General features: G+C 41.2%; 1 protein-coding gene across 1 annotated transcript; it reads right to left on the bottom strand.

Annotated features, from left to right (window-relative positions):
• Positions 1-843: 843 nt before the first annotated feature.
• rbbp8l (retinoblastoma binding protein 8-like) lies at positions 844-15,662 on the bottom strand. Its single transcript, XM_061810725.1, has 16 exons — positions 15,195-15,662; positions 15,040-15,103; positions 14,042-14,105; positions 10,865-10,949; positions 10,727-10,769; positions 9,316-9,411; positions 9,088-9,200; positions 6,769-6,844; positions 6,530-6,692; positions 6,393-6,461; positions 5,369-5,433; positions 3,068-3,806; positions 2,860-2,962; positions 2,737-2,789; positions 2,281-2,458; positions 844-2,199 (listed from the first exon to the last, which is right to left on the bottom strand). Exons 2-16 carry the CDS (start codon positions 15,069-15,071, stop codon positions 2,138-2,140), a joined length of 1,941 nt encoding a protein of 646 aa, XP_061666709.1. The 5' UTR covers positions 15,072-15,103; positions 15,195-15,662; the 3' UTR covers positions 844-2,137.
• Positions 15,663-17,987: the final 2,325 nt, after the last annotated feature.

The raw sequence follows: 17,987 nt of genomic DNA, 5'->3' as shown, positions 1-17,987 counted from the left end.
ATGTTTAGCTTTTTCTTAAGCTTTGTGTGACTTTTTTGCAACCTCCATTTCAAAAAAGAGAATAGCGTGAAAGCACTGGATGATTTTTGAAATAATGCCAATTTACCTTCTAAGCAGTGAAACTGCAGCTTCATCATTTATTTTCATCTTTTAGGGTTAACTTCATTTTACACTTGAGTGGTAATTATATTGTTGACAATTTTGTGATTTGCATTTAGTTAAGCTTGTTATATTTTTTCAATATATCTTCATGTTATATGATACCTTGTGTTTTTTGTCCTTTTGAAAATAGATCAACAGCTTACATGGATTTTTTTCAACCTTTGGTAGACACTTTTTAAATAACATTGGCTAAAAATAATCCATTGTCACTTGCAATTCACTTGTAGCGTATAACAGGCTTATTAGGAAAGATTTTTAACGGCTGTGGTTTCTGGTCCCACCAGGCTTTGTTCCTCTGGACAACAATTTTAAGGAACCAAAAGTCCTGATGAGGCTGAGCACAGAGATGATCTCCTTTCAGCTAAATTACTCGACTATTTGAGAAACTTGACGGTCAAAAATTGTCACACAGATTTTGCATAATCCCCTTCCCACAGTAGAAGTTAGGAAAATTAGTAAGTACTTCTGTTTCCCAACTCTTGTTTACATAGTGTACATTATGTTGCATTTTTGATGACAAAGAATCTACCCGGAAACCCACATTTCAGCGCATCTAGATAATTATTATTTTTTTGTATGTTATAGTTCTTATTGCCTGGATCACAGTAAATAGATAGACAAACACAATAAGTTTGCTATACATGTTTAGTTAACTGAAATACAACAGGAAAAAGTCGTCGATTCATATACAGGTTCATGACACACACAAATGTTTTTAAAAAAGTGCAAATGTACTACATAAGGGAGCTAAAAAATAATGACTACTTTCATTGAATTAAAAAATAAAGTAAAGTGAGCATTGTCAAGGTAGACAACAGCCGCAGCTACTTTACAGTCTATTATTAAACCAACAGTGTAACTCAATTTATCACACGCACCCTTCCGCATGAGCACATTGCTGTCACAGCTGTAAGTGGAAAGTTAGTTGTTGCAAAATATGTGCATTTTGAAAATGAAAAAGAGGAAGGGGAAGTTATCTTACTCCTTTTTTTCCCCTTTGTTGGGCCACTTAAGATGCTAAAAGCGACAAGAGGGAGAATTTATGGTTAACAAAAAAAAAAAAAAAACACCTGACACCAATGCCAGGAAAGTGAAGTAGTTATAAACGTGCTTCATGAACAAGATTACAGTGTGTATTTTTTATACACCATCTCTTGGTTAGTTGAGATATAGCAAAATTAAAAATAGAGTAATTATTTGATAATTACTGTGTAATATAAATGTTACAACATGCTAGCGCAAGAAGTTGAACCCCCAATGTATGTGCCATTAGTGGATGAATTGGGAAAAAGATTTTGAGAAGTGTGTATGTAGAAGAGCGCTATGCAAGAGAAAGCCCATTTATCATTGAAGATTATTTAATAGACAGAAGTCACCAATGACACCACTTCCGAATTTGGTATGAATACCATATAATACTTACCTGTGCAAATGACAATTCAAGAGTTAAGTTGCAGACTCATTGCTGGCATTCAATTTACAGTGTTTCAGTTTCATTGCCCTTGTTACCATAAGGTAACTGTCTGCTGTCATTTGGGTTTTCTGGCGCTGAGAAAACAACCCAGCGTAAGTCACGAAGAAACAATTTGCAAGCACCTCCAGAGTCCGTTACTCTTGAGACACTCGGGGATTGGCATGCTTTGTTGTCATTGCTTTTACTACGGATAGCCGCTTTGGGTGGGGGATGAATATTTGCATGCTGCTTGAGGATTGCCTTTAACTAACTGTAGAATTCTCACTTGATTTTGGGTCTTTCCCACTGGCTGAGGTATTGTTTACATGCAATTTCAGAGACAGTTTCCAGTTCAGGAAAGTTTAACCCTAAATACTTTGGAAAAGGCTAAAAGTCTTTTAAGACTTTAATGGTCAAATGCTTAGTGTTAATAGTTTGCGTCTCCCCAATTCTGAGTCAAATCTTCTGTTTCCTCGGAAGAGTTTTTTTTCCCCCAATGTGATAGCACTCAAGTCCACTACGTCAGCTGGAGGACTTCTCAAGAGCTCTCAAGGTGATCTTGACCTTCTTTGCCTTTCCCATGGCTGTGAGGGAAATAGAAGATAATTTAAAGACCTCGCCCATGACAGCGAGAAGCTTACTTAAGACTTAAAAGTGATGTTTACCATCTGTCTCTGAGTCTTGGTCCATTTCTTTGTCCATAAATAACTTCTTCCTTTTGTAGCTATGGTTGGTCTCCTGTTCTGACACCTTCTCCTCCTCCTCGTCGTCTTCATCTTCCTCTTCCTCCCCCTCCTCTACCTGTTCCTCTGAGTTTGCTGGCTCGACTGCTGGTGGGGATGACTGTGATGAGGCAGATATATTAATTTTCAGGTTGAAACAGTTGCAAAAAGAGTTGCCTGTTGCCAAAACATGGGTATAGTGAAAACAATTTGCTGATGAATGTGCACAGAAAAGGCAAGGGACATGTGCATATGGAGAAGCAATAACGTTACTCGTAGCATTTGTACAAGCTTTTTATCCATTGTATTTCGGGCATGCCAAAAAAACATTTTATGTGTAACTGCTTTCTCTCAACATGTTTTCATGCAAAAAGTGGACTGGTCTCAGCATTGTCTTACCTTTCCTTTTGTTGCTAAGGGGTCTTGCTTTTGAAGGGTCTCCACCACAACTACTGCTCCAGAAACAAGACATTATTGAGTTATATCAAACTTGACACACCCCTCCACACAAAAAGTGTTTACCTGGCCGTAATGATATAGTGAGGGCAGGCACCTTCTTCCCATTGCTCTGCTCTGTCATTCCGTTTGCCTCTTTATTCTGCTCCATATATTCTTTTACCACCTGCTGGGTTAACCATGATACAATCATGACCATGATATGACAGACCAGATGATGTCCACGTGTTTTCGTTTGTCATTATTTTCATTGTTCAGTGGCTGGTCTAGGTACCTTGTGTTTTTGTTGCATGACTTCTTCCTGTTGTGTGACCGCAGGTAAAGGTGGTGGCAAAGATGGGGAAGCAGAAGGTGACACCACTTCGCCATGTTTGGGAAGACTCTGCATCAATTCCTTGTCAAGTTTTGTGTCTACACCCTCTTCCTCTTGTGAGAACAGAGAAAGCTCATGATTTGGTGTTTGGCTTGATTTGGACTTTCCTCTATCGGACAGATCTAAAGGACCATCGCAGAGATCTTTAAGTCCGTCCCTAGAAACCTTTTCGGTGCTGGATGTTTGTATGCCCTTCTTCTCCTGGGACTTACCCAGAATTTCTGTGTGCTCTGAGAGATTCTTCACCCTGAATACTACGGTCGGCTCTTTAATGGGGCCTTGAAAGCTACTATGCTTGTGCCACTGAGACCCATAAACATGATCTTGATTGCTGGAGAGGCCTGTGTGCTGGCTGGTTGCAACCAAGTTGGGAAATCGAGGAAGATTCAATTTGAGATAAGGGTGCCTCACTAAGTTTGTACCTGAAGCGGCCATTGAAGCCCAAGCAGAAGATTCAGGTAGACCCCAAGGAAAGGGAACAGGACTGCTCTTGATTGGTTGAGGACGGCAAGGGACGGGGGCCTTGAGGGCACGTCTGGTTGGATTCATATCGGCATTGAGCGAGGGAGAGGAGGTCTTCATAAGAAGAGCTTGAGCAGGGATTGGGGACGGCTGGTCCAGTGTTCCCGCGATATGAGATCTAAAGCAAAATACCATTTGTGAGAGGATTGAACCAGACCAAAAAATTTTCCATCAAAATTTTCAGGATATTTGAAAGAAAGGATACAGTGAAATGATTCAATAACTTCTCTTGGTCTTGACAGAAGTACAAGTTGTCTTAATTTATTAATACTGCTCATCTCCATAACATATTTTCCATTCCATTCCATTTTCCAAGCCACTCCAAGGGTCACGGGAGCACACACCAGCTAACTTCGGGCGAAAACTACACCCGCAACTGTTCACCAGTCAATCGCAGGGCACATATCAACTGGATCACTGAGTGGGAATCGATCCCATCCCGCCTACACAAAAGTCAGGCATCACCATCAGTGACTCTTTTCTCTATAACATCATTCATGTTAATACAATCGACACAGGATGACCATTCAATCAGTCAAGCGGTGTGAGTTTCGCTCTGGCTGTAGAACAGTAGACCAGCTCTACACCCTCAGCATGGTCCTGGAGAACACATGCATGGGAGTTCTATATGCATGGGACTTCTATAAATGTTCGAGGTGCAGCCAATGTGTGGATGGGGTCTGGTTTGGTAGCCTCGGAATTAAAAGTCTCTTTTTTTTCCAGATAACGTGGTTCTTTTTGCAACAATCTTCAATTCTCGTTGACGTGTTTCGAAATCGATTGTATAAAGACAGAGGAGACTTGGCACTTCCAAATCTGAGGCCTCCGGTCATCAGTCAGAAAAGGGTGAAGTGCCCTCTCCATATCAGGGATGAGATCCTGTTGCAAGTGGAGTTCAAGTATTTTGTGATCTTTTTCACATTTGAGGGAAGGAAACAGGTGGATTGGTGCAAGATTTGCAGCTATGTGGGCTCTGTATCGATCTGTCGTGGACATTAAGGAGCTGAGTTGAAAGGTGAAGCTCTTGATTTACCATTCGAACTACAGTACCACTCTCGCACAGCTGTGGGTCGTGATGAACGAAAGGACAAGACTTTTTTGTCATTCTGATCTGGCGCTTACATGGGCCACGAAATTTAATCACAACAGCCGTGATGTGCAGATTAAACGTCATGTGAATTCTTAAAATGGAGATCGGTCATTTATTTAGCACACTAGTCGAGATTGTGTTTTCACTTTTATTCAAGCAACAGCTTCATAAAATCAAGTTACAAGTAATTAAAATCATCTCCATCAGAGACCAACTCTGGTCTACCATGTTTCAAGCTTGTAAACGATGACATCAGAACACATTTAACAGAACATGTGCAGACATAGCACAGTCGAACACCATTCCAATTCATGGCTTAAATGACAAAAAATTTACTTATAATGGATTTGGCAAAAGGAATATTCCACCCCATGAATCTGAATAAAACTCCATCCGGATTCAGCCTCTTTATTCCGTGTGCATGTATGAGGCCTTTTTTTCTGCTAATAAGATGATTATAACTGGAATATAAGATGTGAACCCAGTTGTGTGCTGGTTACTGCTCTGTATGTAGTGCCTTCAGATAACTTCTGTTGGAAATCGCTGCGATTTAATAAAACAAAATCAAAAACTGCACTGAAATGAATTACCTCCTCTCTCCTTGTGTTGCGCCATTGTCCGTCTTCCAGGATGGTGAAGTCAAAGTTGAGACAATCTTTAGAAGGGCAAAATACAAGCAATTACTAATATAGGCGTATATATCTATCAATCTGAGCCTGTTATCCTCACAACAGCCGCGGGAGTGCTGGAGCCAATCCCAGCTGGCAGCAGACGGGATACACCCTGAACTGGCTGCCAGCCAATCACAGGCCACATGGAGACAGACAACAATTGCACTCACAATCACACCTAGGGGCAATTTAGAGTGTCCAATTAATGCATATTTTGGGGATGTGGAAGGAAACTGGAGTGCCCAGAGAAAACCCACACAGGCACATGGAGAACATGCAAACACCACACAGACACGGCTGGGATTGAACCCTGGATCTCAGAACTGTGAGGCCAACGCTTTACAGTTGCTTCACCGTGCAGCATTTTATATATATTTTTCCATCCATCAATCGATCCATCCATGCATTTTCTAATCTGCTTATCCTCACGAGGGTCACTGGTGCTGGAACCTATCCCAGTTGTCAGTGGGCAGGGTACAGCCTGAACTGGTTGCCAGCCAAGCACAGGGCACATAGAGACAAAGAACAGCCACACTCACAATCACACCTAGGGGCAATTTAGAGTGTCCAATTAATGTTGCATGCTTTCGGGATGTGGGAGGAAACCGGAGTGCCTGGAGAAAACCCACGTAGGCACCGGGAGAACATGCAAACTCCACACAGGCGGGTCTGGGATTGAACCTGGGACCTCAGAACTGTGGGGCCAACACTTTCCAGCTGCTCCACTGTGCCGCCTACATATATTTTTATTCGGTATATTTTTTTTACACTATATTCCTTGCATCCTTGTGTGGATAGCGTGCCGACTTTCCAACTATCCTGCAGCTAATATCTTTCATGCTAGCAAAAGGTTGACCCTAACAATGACATTGACATCAAATCCTGGTCAGAGATATGCAATATGTGTGGGACAGTACAGGGACAGTGTAAAAAATAAACTTACAAAGTGGCTTGGTTTGGTCATTTCTTGCAGCTGTCTAAATTCAGACTCTGTTAGATCGAAAACAAACAGCTAATAATTTAGAACATGAAAATTATGAGAGAGAAAGCTTTCCTTGACTGTTGAGAAATGTTTCCAGCCTTACCATCGGCCCTTTGGTTAGTGTCTATTTTCAGTCCAACATTGCCATCTATTGGCTGGTCTGAGGTGCCCCTCCCAGTTGCCATGCCGATAAGAGACACCGGTCCAGAGGAAGGTGAAAGGTCAGGGGAAATGTTTGGTTTGGCTTCCAAAGGTGTGTTGCTGTATGATGAGAGGTCACTGTTAAATCTGTTGAACACACCCTCAGGGATTTTTATTGCTGTCAGCATGTACTCACTTTAGGGCTTCTTTGAGATTCTCGATCTCATCTCGTAGTCTCCTGTTCTCCTTTTTTAGACAATTAGTCTCTCCAGCTATGACAAACCAGCAGTAGGGAATGAATGCTCGTGTGTATGTGTGTTTGTGTGCATCTTTTGTGCATACTTGTTAAATTGTCATAAAATAGTCATTTTCCAATGTTTGACACTGATCACACGAGTTAAAGATTGAGCAATTTTAAAAAGAATGTAAACATACAGCCAGACTTCTGATCGTGCTCTTCATTTGACAAATGCAGTTTAAAGGTAGGGCTGGAATTAAAAATGACGTCTGTACAAAAAAGATCCTTGCAAAATAGACTCAGTAGTCATTTTTGGCCCGTTTTCTGATGACGGTGTTCAAATTTCAGATAGATTTGGGCCTGCCACATTTAGCTGGAATTCTGCATGATTTCCGCATCAACAAGATTACTTTTTTGCCTACTTATTCTTTATACCAGTATGTGATGTTGGTTGCTTCACAAATCAATATTTTTATTCTATGTCCACTTTGTCTGTTATTTTTATACAATATTGACCCAAGAAAGAAAAGTGAAAATCTAAAGCTGAAAATGTGAGAGATGTGCTGAAACTCCACCTACTGTCTCATTCTACAGAAGCAAGGCCTGCAACATAACATTTGCCCATATTGAAAGTCAGGATGATATATTTTTAGACAATAATAAGTGAAAATAGTGAGATTACCTACATTTGAGTAGGCTTTTTTTGTTAAAATCGATTCCTTCATCCTTTCGGATGGAAGCCTCATGGACCATATGGAATGTGCAAATTTATTTCTGCTTAATACACCTCATTGTATTTATAGAATCACTCATAGCTGTCAGACTTGAAGAAGAATTTCGGAAGATGATGGTTTTATTCATCAAACGACCGTAGACTTTGAAGCGCACGGCTGGAACCCAATGCCGTATTCTACCATTTTTGACTGATGACAGAAAATTTGTGTATTAGCATAAATTAGCAAATTTCTTTTCGCATATTGAATTAGCGATTGAACATAATTTTGGGGTGCTGTTGATATAAGTGTACAACGGTATATGATAACAATATAAGGACAATCCCAACTTGTACAAAGTGGTTATGGAAACTCAAGCAAGATGGTGTTTCTTTTTTTTAAATTCATCCATCCATTTTCTTGGGCACCCATCCTCACAAGGGTTGTGGGGAGTGCTGGAGCCTATCCCAGCTGTCAATGGGCAGGAGGCGGGGTACACCCCGAACCGGTTGCCAGCCAATCACAGGGCACACAGAAACAAACAGCCGCACTCACAATTACACCTAGGGGCAATTTACAGTGTCCAAATAATGTTGCATGTTTTTGGGATGTGGGAAGAAACCAGAGTGCACTGGAGAAAACCAACGCAGACACGGGGAGAACATGCAAACTCCACACAGGTGGGTCTGGGATCGAACCCGGGACCTCAGAACTGTGAGGCCAACGCTTTCCAACTGACCCACCATGCTGCCCTTTTTTAAATTTATTTCCAGAAAATCTGTCATTTTGGAAATGCGAGGATTTCACTGGTGAGAAATGAAATATATGGATAAATACTGCCTCTTTCTGGTATACACAAAAATGGTACTGTATTGTGATTCATGCTTTGTGATCCTGCTATATTGTGCATTTTATTTTGTAAGTGCATTTCATTTTTCCAACATCTTTGTGCTCTTGCTCACTGACAGAAATTTATGTGTTTAAATAAGTTTGAATTGTTTTAAAAGTGTGTTTAAAGACTTAAAAAAAAAGTTAAGTGCCATAATTGTAATTAAAGGATGCCCAGAGTGTATTTAAATGGTCTATTTGTATGACGCAGATTTCACCTTTTGCGAGGGTGGTCTGGAACAAAAGATAGAGGTAGGATTACTGTCTTGTCCATGTTTTATCACTTATTCCTTGTCCACACTACCTATGCAGCTAAAAAAAAGTCTCCATTTCTGATGATAACTTCACGCCAAGGCATGGCGGGATTATGATTTTGGCCAGGAAAAAAGGGTCCCCCACCGATTGCTCCAAAACGAGCTGATATAATTGGAAATAACCACCATCTCCCCTTCCTTGAGTAAAAAAAAAAAAGATGAACAGAACTTGTTTGTGAAATATAGGCCATTTGGACATTATAGGTAAAATGTCTCTATTGTTCTTATTGTTTCTATCTCGCTATTGTTTTATTGTCCTACATCTAAATAACATTTCACAACTGTTCTCTGTTCATATAATTAAAAAATATATATTTATAAGAGATAGGACGTTACACTAGTTAATGAGTAACTAACACTACCTAGCAGTGTGATGTGCTGAATAGTCTGCATCTGAGAGACTTCAAACTCCTGCTGCCTTCTCTTGGCCACCTCCTGAGTGACTGTACATCTGTCACACAGGCCTGCTCTCAGCCTGCAAGGGGACAGACACAAAAATAATGAAGAAATTGAATCAAAACACATCGTAGTTTCATATATATTGCTACCTGTCACACTTTCATTGAAAAGTTTACAAAAAGTGTGCATACCTGTTCTCTAGTGTTTTGATGTTTTCTGTGAGTAATCGCTGCTGCTCTTTCATCTGTTGGTTCTTCGTGAACAGCTCCTCCATCCGCTTTGTATCACTGGAAATACACATACATGCTGATCTAAATACAATTGCCACCCATACAGCCGCAGTGTTGTGATGTGTAGGATGACTCTGGTGCTATGAGGAAGGTAAAGCGGATAAAGGCAGAGCAGAGAATCTTGTGGTGGCAGTTAAGGAGGGATGAGTGTTGCGAAGCTTTTCAAGAAGAGGTGAGACAGACTTTTGGTAGCGGATGAAGAGCATCCATAAGACTGGACCACTACAGCCAAGGTGATCAGAGAGACCAGCTGGAGAATTCTCGGTGTGTCTTCTCGTGGAGAGTGTAATAAGGAAGTGAAGAAACAAGTCCAAGCAGGTCGGAGCAGGTAGAGGATAATGTCTGCCAAAATGAAGGGCATAGTTTATAAAACAGTTTTGAGGCAAGACATGAGATCTGGATTAGGGACAGTGGCGCTGAAGAGGGAACAGGAAGCAGAGTTGGTGAAAATGAAGATGTGGAGGTTCACCTGGGTTGGCCAGGTTGGATAGGGACTGCCAAGGTCACTTGTTTTGGAGACAAAGTTACAGAAAGCAGACTTCACTCATTTGGAAACATTCAGAGGAGAGATAGTGAGCGTAATTACAGAAGGATGGTGAGGATGGAGGTCGCAGACGGGAGTAATAGAGGAAGAACAAAGAGAAGGTTGAAAGATGGCGTGAGGGAAAATAAGAGGAAAGCTGGTGTTGGAGAGTAGGATGCAGAAGATAGACTAACATGAAAGAGAATGATGCACTCCGGACTGGGACTCCTAATGAGATAAGAATCATGGAAGACATGCAACCACCACAGAGGAAGGCTGGTGCCTGGATTCAGACCCCCAACCTAAAAAACTGTGGGTAGAATGTTCCTACCACTTGGACACCATGCCACCCATTTTTAAATTGGTCTTAAGTCTTTGCTTTATTCTAGGTTAGTATCAGACATTTGGAGACATAATTCCCATCTTATTGAAAGTATGTGTTCAAATTACAAAATTGTAATGGAAGCAAAGTGTTAAGTTAATTTCGGTCTCGAGTTGAAATGTGAAGAAGTCTCTGACTGTGAGGCAAAGATTCAATTTTAAAAAAGTGTCCAGAAGGTCCATTCCAATACGAACCTTTCCCAACTTTTTAAAAGGAATCAAATGTTTATTGGCGTCCGCACGGGACATGTTGGAACAGAACTACTTTGAGGGTTGCACATGACAAGATGTAACAGGTGGAGCTCAGCCGCAGCGGCTCGACTCATCGATTGCTCATCTTAAACGTCAAAAGTTTGGAAATGTGATTTTGCAAACGGACAAAAGTGTGAGGGTAAAGCTGCCACTCACCAGCCCTTTTTGTTGGACAACTCTTGCACCTTCATCTGCCACCCTGAAAGTCAAACACAAGGCTCGGTCAGTGGTGGGATAGTTTTTAATCAACAACAAAAAAGTGTTTTGTCCATTTAAAAAAAAAAATCGTCTTACCCTCAAGCTCTCTTTCATGGACTTCCCTGAGTTTAAGAAGCAGCTCGTTGAAGCCGTCCATAGTCCAGGCTCTCAAGTTAAATGTCTGGAGGCAGAATTGTCATTTTACACAGAGAACAAACGTAGAGGAACAACACTATATATTTTTTTAATCCATGAAAATAGAACTACAGAAGCAGGGTAGTGTTTTTACATTACACTAATCCACTAAAATACAAACAAAGAGCATAAAAATGTCTTTAAAAAATCTTGCTATTCTCTCACTCTCTCATATATATAATAAGTATTTCCATATATAGATGAGGGAGTTTGTTTGCAAGGATAACTGCGTAAATGACAAAATCACATTTTTCTGGTCATGAAAGTCCCATCAAGGAAAATTAAAACAACAGATGTCAAAATCTACAACTGAAATTAATTAAAGGTGTTAGTTTGCACTGTACTTAGATAAATTTGCTTTTGCTCTGAAGATGAGCTACTAACACTCAACTCAATTCAATCACCAGTATCGCTATCCATTTTTCATTCTTAACAGTGGCTGAAACAAAAATAATCCATCCATCCCTTTTCCGAGCCGCTTATCCTCACAGGTGTCATGGGACTGCTGGAGCCAATCCCAGCTGTCATTGGGCAGGGGGCACCCTCAACTAGTTTTCAGCCAATCGCAGGGCACATAGAAACAAACAACCATTCACACCCCCAATCACACCTAGGGACAATTTTGTGTCTCAGATTAATGCATGTTTTTGTGATATGGGTGGAAACTGGAGTGCCCGGAAAAAACCCACATGGAAACACGGGGAGAACATACAAATTCCACACAGGTGGGACTGGGATTTGAACCCTGGTCTTCAGAGCCATGAGGCAGACACTCTAACCATTTGTGCCACAGTTCCACCTGCAAGCCAAACAAATAAATACATAAAATTGTTTCCTTTTTCCTTAGTTAATTCAAGTTTTGTTTAACCTATAAATAATTTGAAAAAAAAACCTTAAAATGATATTTCTTGTCATGTTTTTAGAGTTAATTCACATACAGTGTTAAATGTGGTTATTTCTCATCTTGTCTAATTATTAAGAATATCAAAATGTTACTAATACCAATATATTGTATGGCAATTCTGTTTCTTGCAAATTCCCATTAAAGCATCCCACAACAGATTGTGTATTCGCCCTTTCACTAGATTCAGATTATTTCATTTTTATCTACAAGGCACTGAGTCTCTAAAAAAGAATTGCACCCTTTCTGACAAAAATGTCTTGGATATGGACCATTCCCAATATGCCGTCACAGCCTAGTTTATTCAACTCTTTATGTAATGACTTCCAATTCAAAAGGAATTGACTTTTTGAGGCGTTTCATGAACAAAAATGACCTTTAGTTAGATAAGCAGTAGATATTTATTGAATTAATTCATGAGTTCAATATTTCTTTTTCCGACTCTAGCATTTGTGTTAATGCTGAATGACAAAACGTTACGCCCAAGGAACTTCTCAGGCACCTGCGTTCATGCGCTGTACCGCATTTTGGTTGTCAAATTTGGTTGTCATATTGACGATGATTACAACTAGCTGAACCGGTCCAGCCAGGCCCGGGGGGAAGTGAGCGAGAACTTTCAAGTACACAAAACTCAGCATTTTTTCCCCACAATGTGCATGTGCCAGGTAAACAATGTGTGTGTGGGTTTGTTTCGAGAATGTCTTTATGTCAGAAGAAAATGAACAAACTGGCATCTTATAACATGGCAGAGAGGAATTTGATGTCACAGATTTTTTTTTATCCTTGGCTTGACATGACTGAGTGGTGGAATGAAACCATACAACGGAGTAATGTATGGGAGTTGCCAGCGCTCTTGAGCAAGGCACAAAAGAGCCAACCGCCTGAGGACATTCTTTCTCATAGAGCCTTCTTCTCGGGTCACGTATAAACCTGCACTTTTAGCATACTCAATGCAACAGCGTGTAACAAGACATTGACCTATGCCAAGGTTAGACCGTTTAGGTACTGGAATACAAATAAATTGTGTATTAGTTCCACCAATTGCTCTCAAGTGTGAGTACAAAGAGGTTTACCCAAGCGGAACCTTATTGATCTGTTTGTTTATATAAGTGAGCAAGCTTATACAAACACTGCTGAACTGAATTCTGTGATGTTTTGTTGGGAGGAGCCTGAAAATTAATTGGTATTATTTTTTGGGATCAATATTATTTTATATATTTTGAAAACAGTTTGGCCAAGATAGAGCCCAAAAGCATACAATAAAATAGAATATATAACTAAGCATGAATAGTAAATATCGTCAAAATTTAAATGACGTCCATTCATCGATTTTTATTTAGCATCGTCATCACTGACGATGAGTGGAACCCATCCCACGTGATTTTGGAGAAGAAGCAGAGTACACCCTGGAGAATGATTAACAAATATAAATTTAAAGATTGCCTCGTTGATATAAACTCAAATATCATTCTGGGGTACCGAAAAGGTGTTTTATCATCTTCCTAAATGTTTTTTTGTTTGTGACATTCAGAAATCAATAGATGGTTGTTCAATAAAATGAAAAAAAAAATAGCTGCAATTTTTTTTTTTAACTATCCACACGGCGTCACACAGATCTTCACACTCCCTCCTAAACAAGTCAGGATGTGTCAGGCAAAGGCTCATCTCTGTGGTACAAGAGAAGACCTGTCTGTCATTTTGATGATCAAACTCACACACACACGCACGCGCGCGCGCACACACACACACACACACACACACACACACACACACACACACACAGATAATGTCCCAAGCATTATTCCATTCTGCATAAATTCTGATATTGTGCAAGTGAGGAAAAGAACACATGACATCCCTGCCTTGGGCTTTTCAAAGTTTTGATAGACTAACTTCATTCACTATCGATGCATGGTGTGGGGGGAGAATAAAAGCCATGTGAATGGATAGCAAATGATGAATTTCTCTGTTCTGAAATCATTGACCGGTCATTATCGACAACACACAAAAAAATGCCCAAACCGGAGCTGTATTCACATATAATGAGTATGCATCCTCATGCCTATTGAACCCACGAATAGTTCCAATCCTCACGCTACAGATATTGCCACAAGTGCTACACACATGTCAGCAAAGGTCTGACCCTGAAGGCAACACCTGAGCACCCAACAACTTACCTCAGGAAGTGGGGCGACTCTCTTGGCTCCCCTTCTTTTTCCCCACTTCTGCTCCAGAGATGGACTGATTGATACGGTCACACAGAGAAAAGTATGGCGAGTGAGATTGTCTTACACCTTCCGTCATCTCCCCACCCCAGGAAACCGGTCCAAGCGGTTGTTCCCTTGAGGAACACAAACACTGCAGCCTGGGCAAGTTCTCCCTTGATATTCCAGTTCTGCTGAAATCTCGCATAACTGGCTAAACCAGTCCCATAAAGCCCTGTGGGGATAGTGGGATGGAACCAATTGGGAAGGTGACGAAGGCCAATGCACATCCCTATTGTTGTATGATATACAGGATATCGCTGCCGTCAGGAGGAAAGCTTCTACCAAAAAAAACCCCAAAAAACAAAAACATCAGTTCTCAAGAATCCCCCCCCAGCCCCTCTTAAAAAACCTGCATGTTTGTTTTGTGACTAATAATACAGCATCAAAGACAGCGAGCCATTTTCAGCACTTTAACTAGGTCAATAATTTGTAAAGTAACAGACTAAACTGAGACATAGATAAAGATTTTTCTTGTAAAATCTATAGGATTGAGCAAAATTCCCTGTAAAAAATGTCTTATGAATTGGACACACAGACAGAGAACTGTGTTTTTTTTAACAATCCTTTCTAATTTCTAACAAATGAAAAAAGTATGTTGCTCCAAAATACTGAAATGGCAATTTCCTTTTCTAAGTTGTAGGATCCTGTGGGCATGCTGAAAATGTTGAAAAATTGCGCCACGCGACCTTTACGTGGCATCAAATGCATGTCTGTGGCCCACACATCTGAAGTGTGAGCCACTAATGCTGAAAGACGTGTTCAATAAAAATGTAACTTTCTCTGAAGTGTCTCAGTTACACACCAAGCCAGACGATGATGTTAGACGACCCCGCCACCAGTTTTCCTGGAGTGAGCTCATTACCTCGTTAGCTCACGGGCTCGTGAACATAATATACAAATAGCTTTACCTGAAGCGACTATGTTTGGCCCTTTTGCGCATTGAACTGTAATTGTGGTTTTCTCAATCAGCATCTGTAACAATCAACCAATTAAAGGGGTTAGTCTTAAAGGTCAAATGTCGTCAAACGGATGATTTTTGGTATAGTATTAATGAAAAACCCACAGCCAATATGGTCCCATGTGTTTTTTCACCACAAAACATGATTTTGACGTATACAGCTTTTTGTAACTCCCACCGTGAAAATCCTCTCAGGGATTTGTTTTCGAGAAGAAGCAGGATGTGACATAAAGGACAGCGCCGCCCCCTCGTGGACTTGTTTGTTTCCATTAGTTTTACCTCCGGGAAGGTAGCTCGTTGTTCCTTAGTGTTAGCCAAAATGCCGCTCATTGCATTGCTGGACATTGCTTGAACACTCGGGAGAATGGAATTACCCTTCATAAGTTTGAAAGAGACCCTGTTCGTTGTGACAAATGGATTGCCCGGGTGCAGAGGACGAGAGTTTCGTGGGTTCCAAGTAACAGGTAGGTGTGTATACAGCTCCAAAAAAAAATAATAGTTTAGGGCGGACTGCGTAATCAGTCTCTCTCATAACCTGACAAAAGATCCGCATATGAAATGTGTCGATATGCGTGTTGCCCACCCAACAATGTCTGTGTTCATCCCGTACTGCGGCGACTTTGAACATACCCCTAAAAGCAACATAGCTTGGCTCCACCTACTCCTTATGTGTCACCATTGCACCGAAAATCAGCCACACCACTGAGGTGCCACGTTCGGCGGTCACACCTTCTGCGAAGGCTGTGCGTCGGGCTTTGCGACGGGGGCGGCTCTGAAGAACCCAGCCGAGAATGTGTTACTCAGTCGCGCACGGATAAAGCCCCCTAGCTCGACTGCGAGCACCCCCCTAAAGCAGCACTGCTCGGCTCTGTCATAAGCCACACCGGCCGGCTGCAATGAGCCGCGATGGTTCATCTCCGCTGCGGGAGTGGATTGGACGCGATGTGGATTGGCTGTGATCGGATATCATCTGAATATAGCTCGAAACAATAGTATAATATTGCCCTGAAGGCTCGAAACAATAGTGTAATATTGCCCCGGTAACTTCACTCGGTTGTGTGGTGTTGTCCTTTTTGAAAAGAGCTTCGATGTCGAAAAAAAGAGAATATCTCTGTTGTTCGGCTTCCATAGTAGCAGGCACTGCGGGTTTTCAACGGCGGAAGTGACGATGACGTCAAGGACAGAGGACGCGACTAATATGGCGACCACTTGGATGTCGAGGGACACTCAATTGCGCAACTTTGTGCATGAATGACGCGTTCTCCGCTCACTTTTTTTTTTCGTATAGACATTGAAGTGAATACTGTTAGATGTATTTTCCATTACAATATCTATTTTAGAATGTTTATAGGGATGTCAGTCCCACTTTAAGACACTACAATTCCAACGAGCATGGCGTGTCATGATCCTGCCGCTCCAGCACGAGCTGTGCGGGTGCCTGCGCGGGTGCGCTGATTGGGGGGCACACCTGTGTCTCATGCTGGCTGATTCGTCTGTGTATTTATATCACCCCAATGACGATTGGTCCCCGCCAGTTCATTGATCTTCATGTCCCGTTTGTGTGCTCCGGTATCCCTGATCGACAACCTGTGTGTACCGACCTTCGCCTGTTCTCCGACCAACTTTGTAAGCCTGACTTCTGTCGTTCCTTCTGCCTGCTTTGATTGTTTCCCCGTGTACCGACTCCTGCCTGTCCGCTCATCTGTTCTCTTCGCCCGACGTCCCAACTACCGCTGCTGCACTGGACTGCCTGCTCGATCCCCTACCTCTGCATATAATAAACGTTTCTTCTTGAACTACCTTGCATCGTCCGAGTCCTGCATTTGGGTCCTACCCCCGTTCCGATGGGACGTGACATGGCGTCCAAATAATGTTTGCTCATTGATTAATTCATGAAGCTTCTGCTGACATCAATGCTCACACGGGGTCAGACATGGCGATAACACGATCAAAGGGACTTTTGTGATCAATAAAAACTTAATTGGGGTAAAATAAAAAAACCCACGTTGGTTCTAAAGAATGAATCACATAGTTACGTACCTACAAAGCTGGGTTAATTTGTCAATTTGTGTTTTGAATAGGCTGGGTGAGGCACAAGGTGTTTCATATTTATAGAACCTTAAACATGGCTGACAGTGCATGTTTTATGTGGCCATTGCTGAAAGGAGAAAAAAATGCAGTCGCATTATCATATAAACCATACACACAAGCATATTAGAGCTGAATCATTAATAATGACCTGTTGAGTTAAACATTCATGCAGTCTTTATTTGAGTCTGCTCTGCACGGTATAGATATAGGTATAGATTTACTCTATATTTGAAAATATTGTGAATTGAGTTTCAGTAATCTTTAGAATGTCATAGTCAGATTTGATCATATTTAACACAACACACTCTTTGCAGAATCTTCAATGATCAAGAGTACTTCCTGTGTATGCAACAATAAATAGCATACTGGCTGATGACGAAATGATGGTTTGCCCCCCCCCCCAAAAAAAAAAAAAAGAGACTCGATTATTCCTTTTGGACATAACGTAAATACATGTAGGGCTATGTCATAATTTTGCGTACTGTTGTTTAATTTTAATCCCTCACAAAAAATACGGACAAGCGAAATGATGAAAAAGAGTCTTGTGCTGTATTCATTCCATTGACTTGGGTGCAGTTATATCAAACTACCAGCAAGTGTCGCTATTTGAAACGTTTTCTTAATCAGAAACAAGGTGCTGTTTGTTGTCTTGATTGACAGTTAATGAATTGGGAAATGCTTTCACATACTGTAATATTCCGTTTTTTCTCTAGAGAGCGCAATTACCTAAAAACAAAAATACCCTGCTCCCACTGGAAAGACGGGCACGTGACTCGTGGGGACCATTCTAAAAGCAGTTGAAGCCTC

Source organism: Syngnathoides biaculeatus, chromosome 2 (assembly GCF_019802595.1).
Source record: "Syngnathoides biaculeatus isolate LvHL_M chromosome 2, ASM1980259v1, whole genome shotgun sequence".
NCBI lineage: Eukaryota > Metazoa > Chordata > Actinopteri > Syngnathiformes > Syngnathidae > Syngnathoides > Syngnathoides biaculeatus.
The sequence above is the reverse complement of the archived record's forward strand: the minus strand, read 5'-3'. Positions and strand labels throughout refer to the sequence as shown.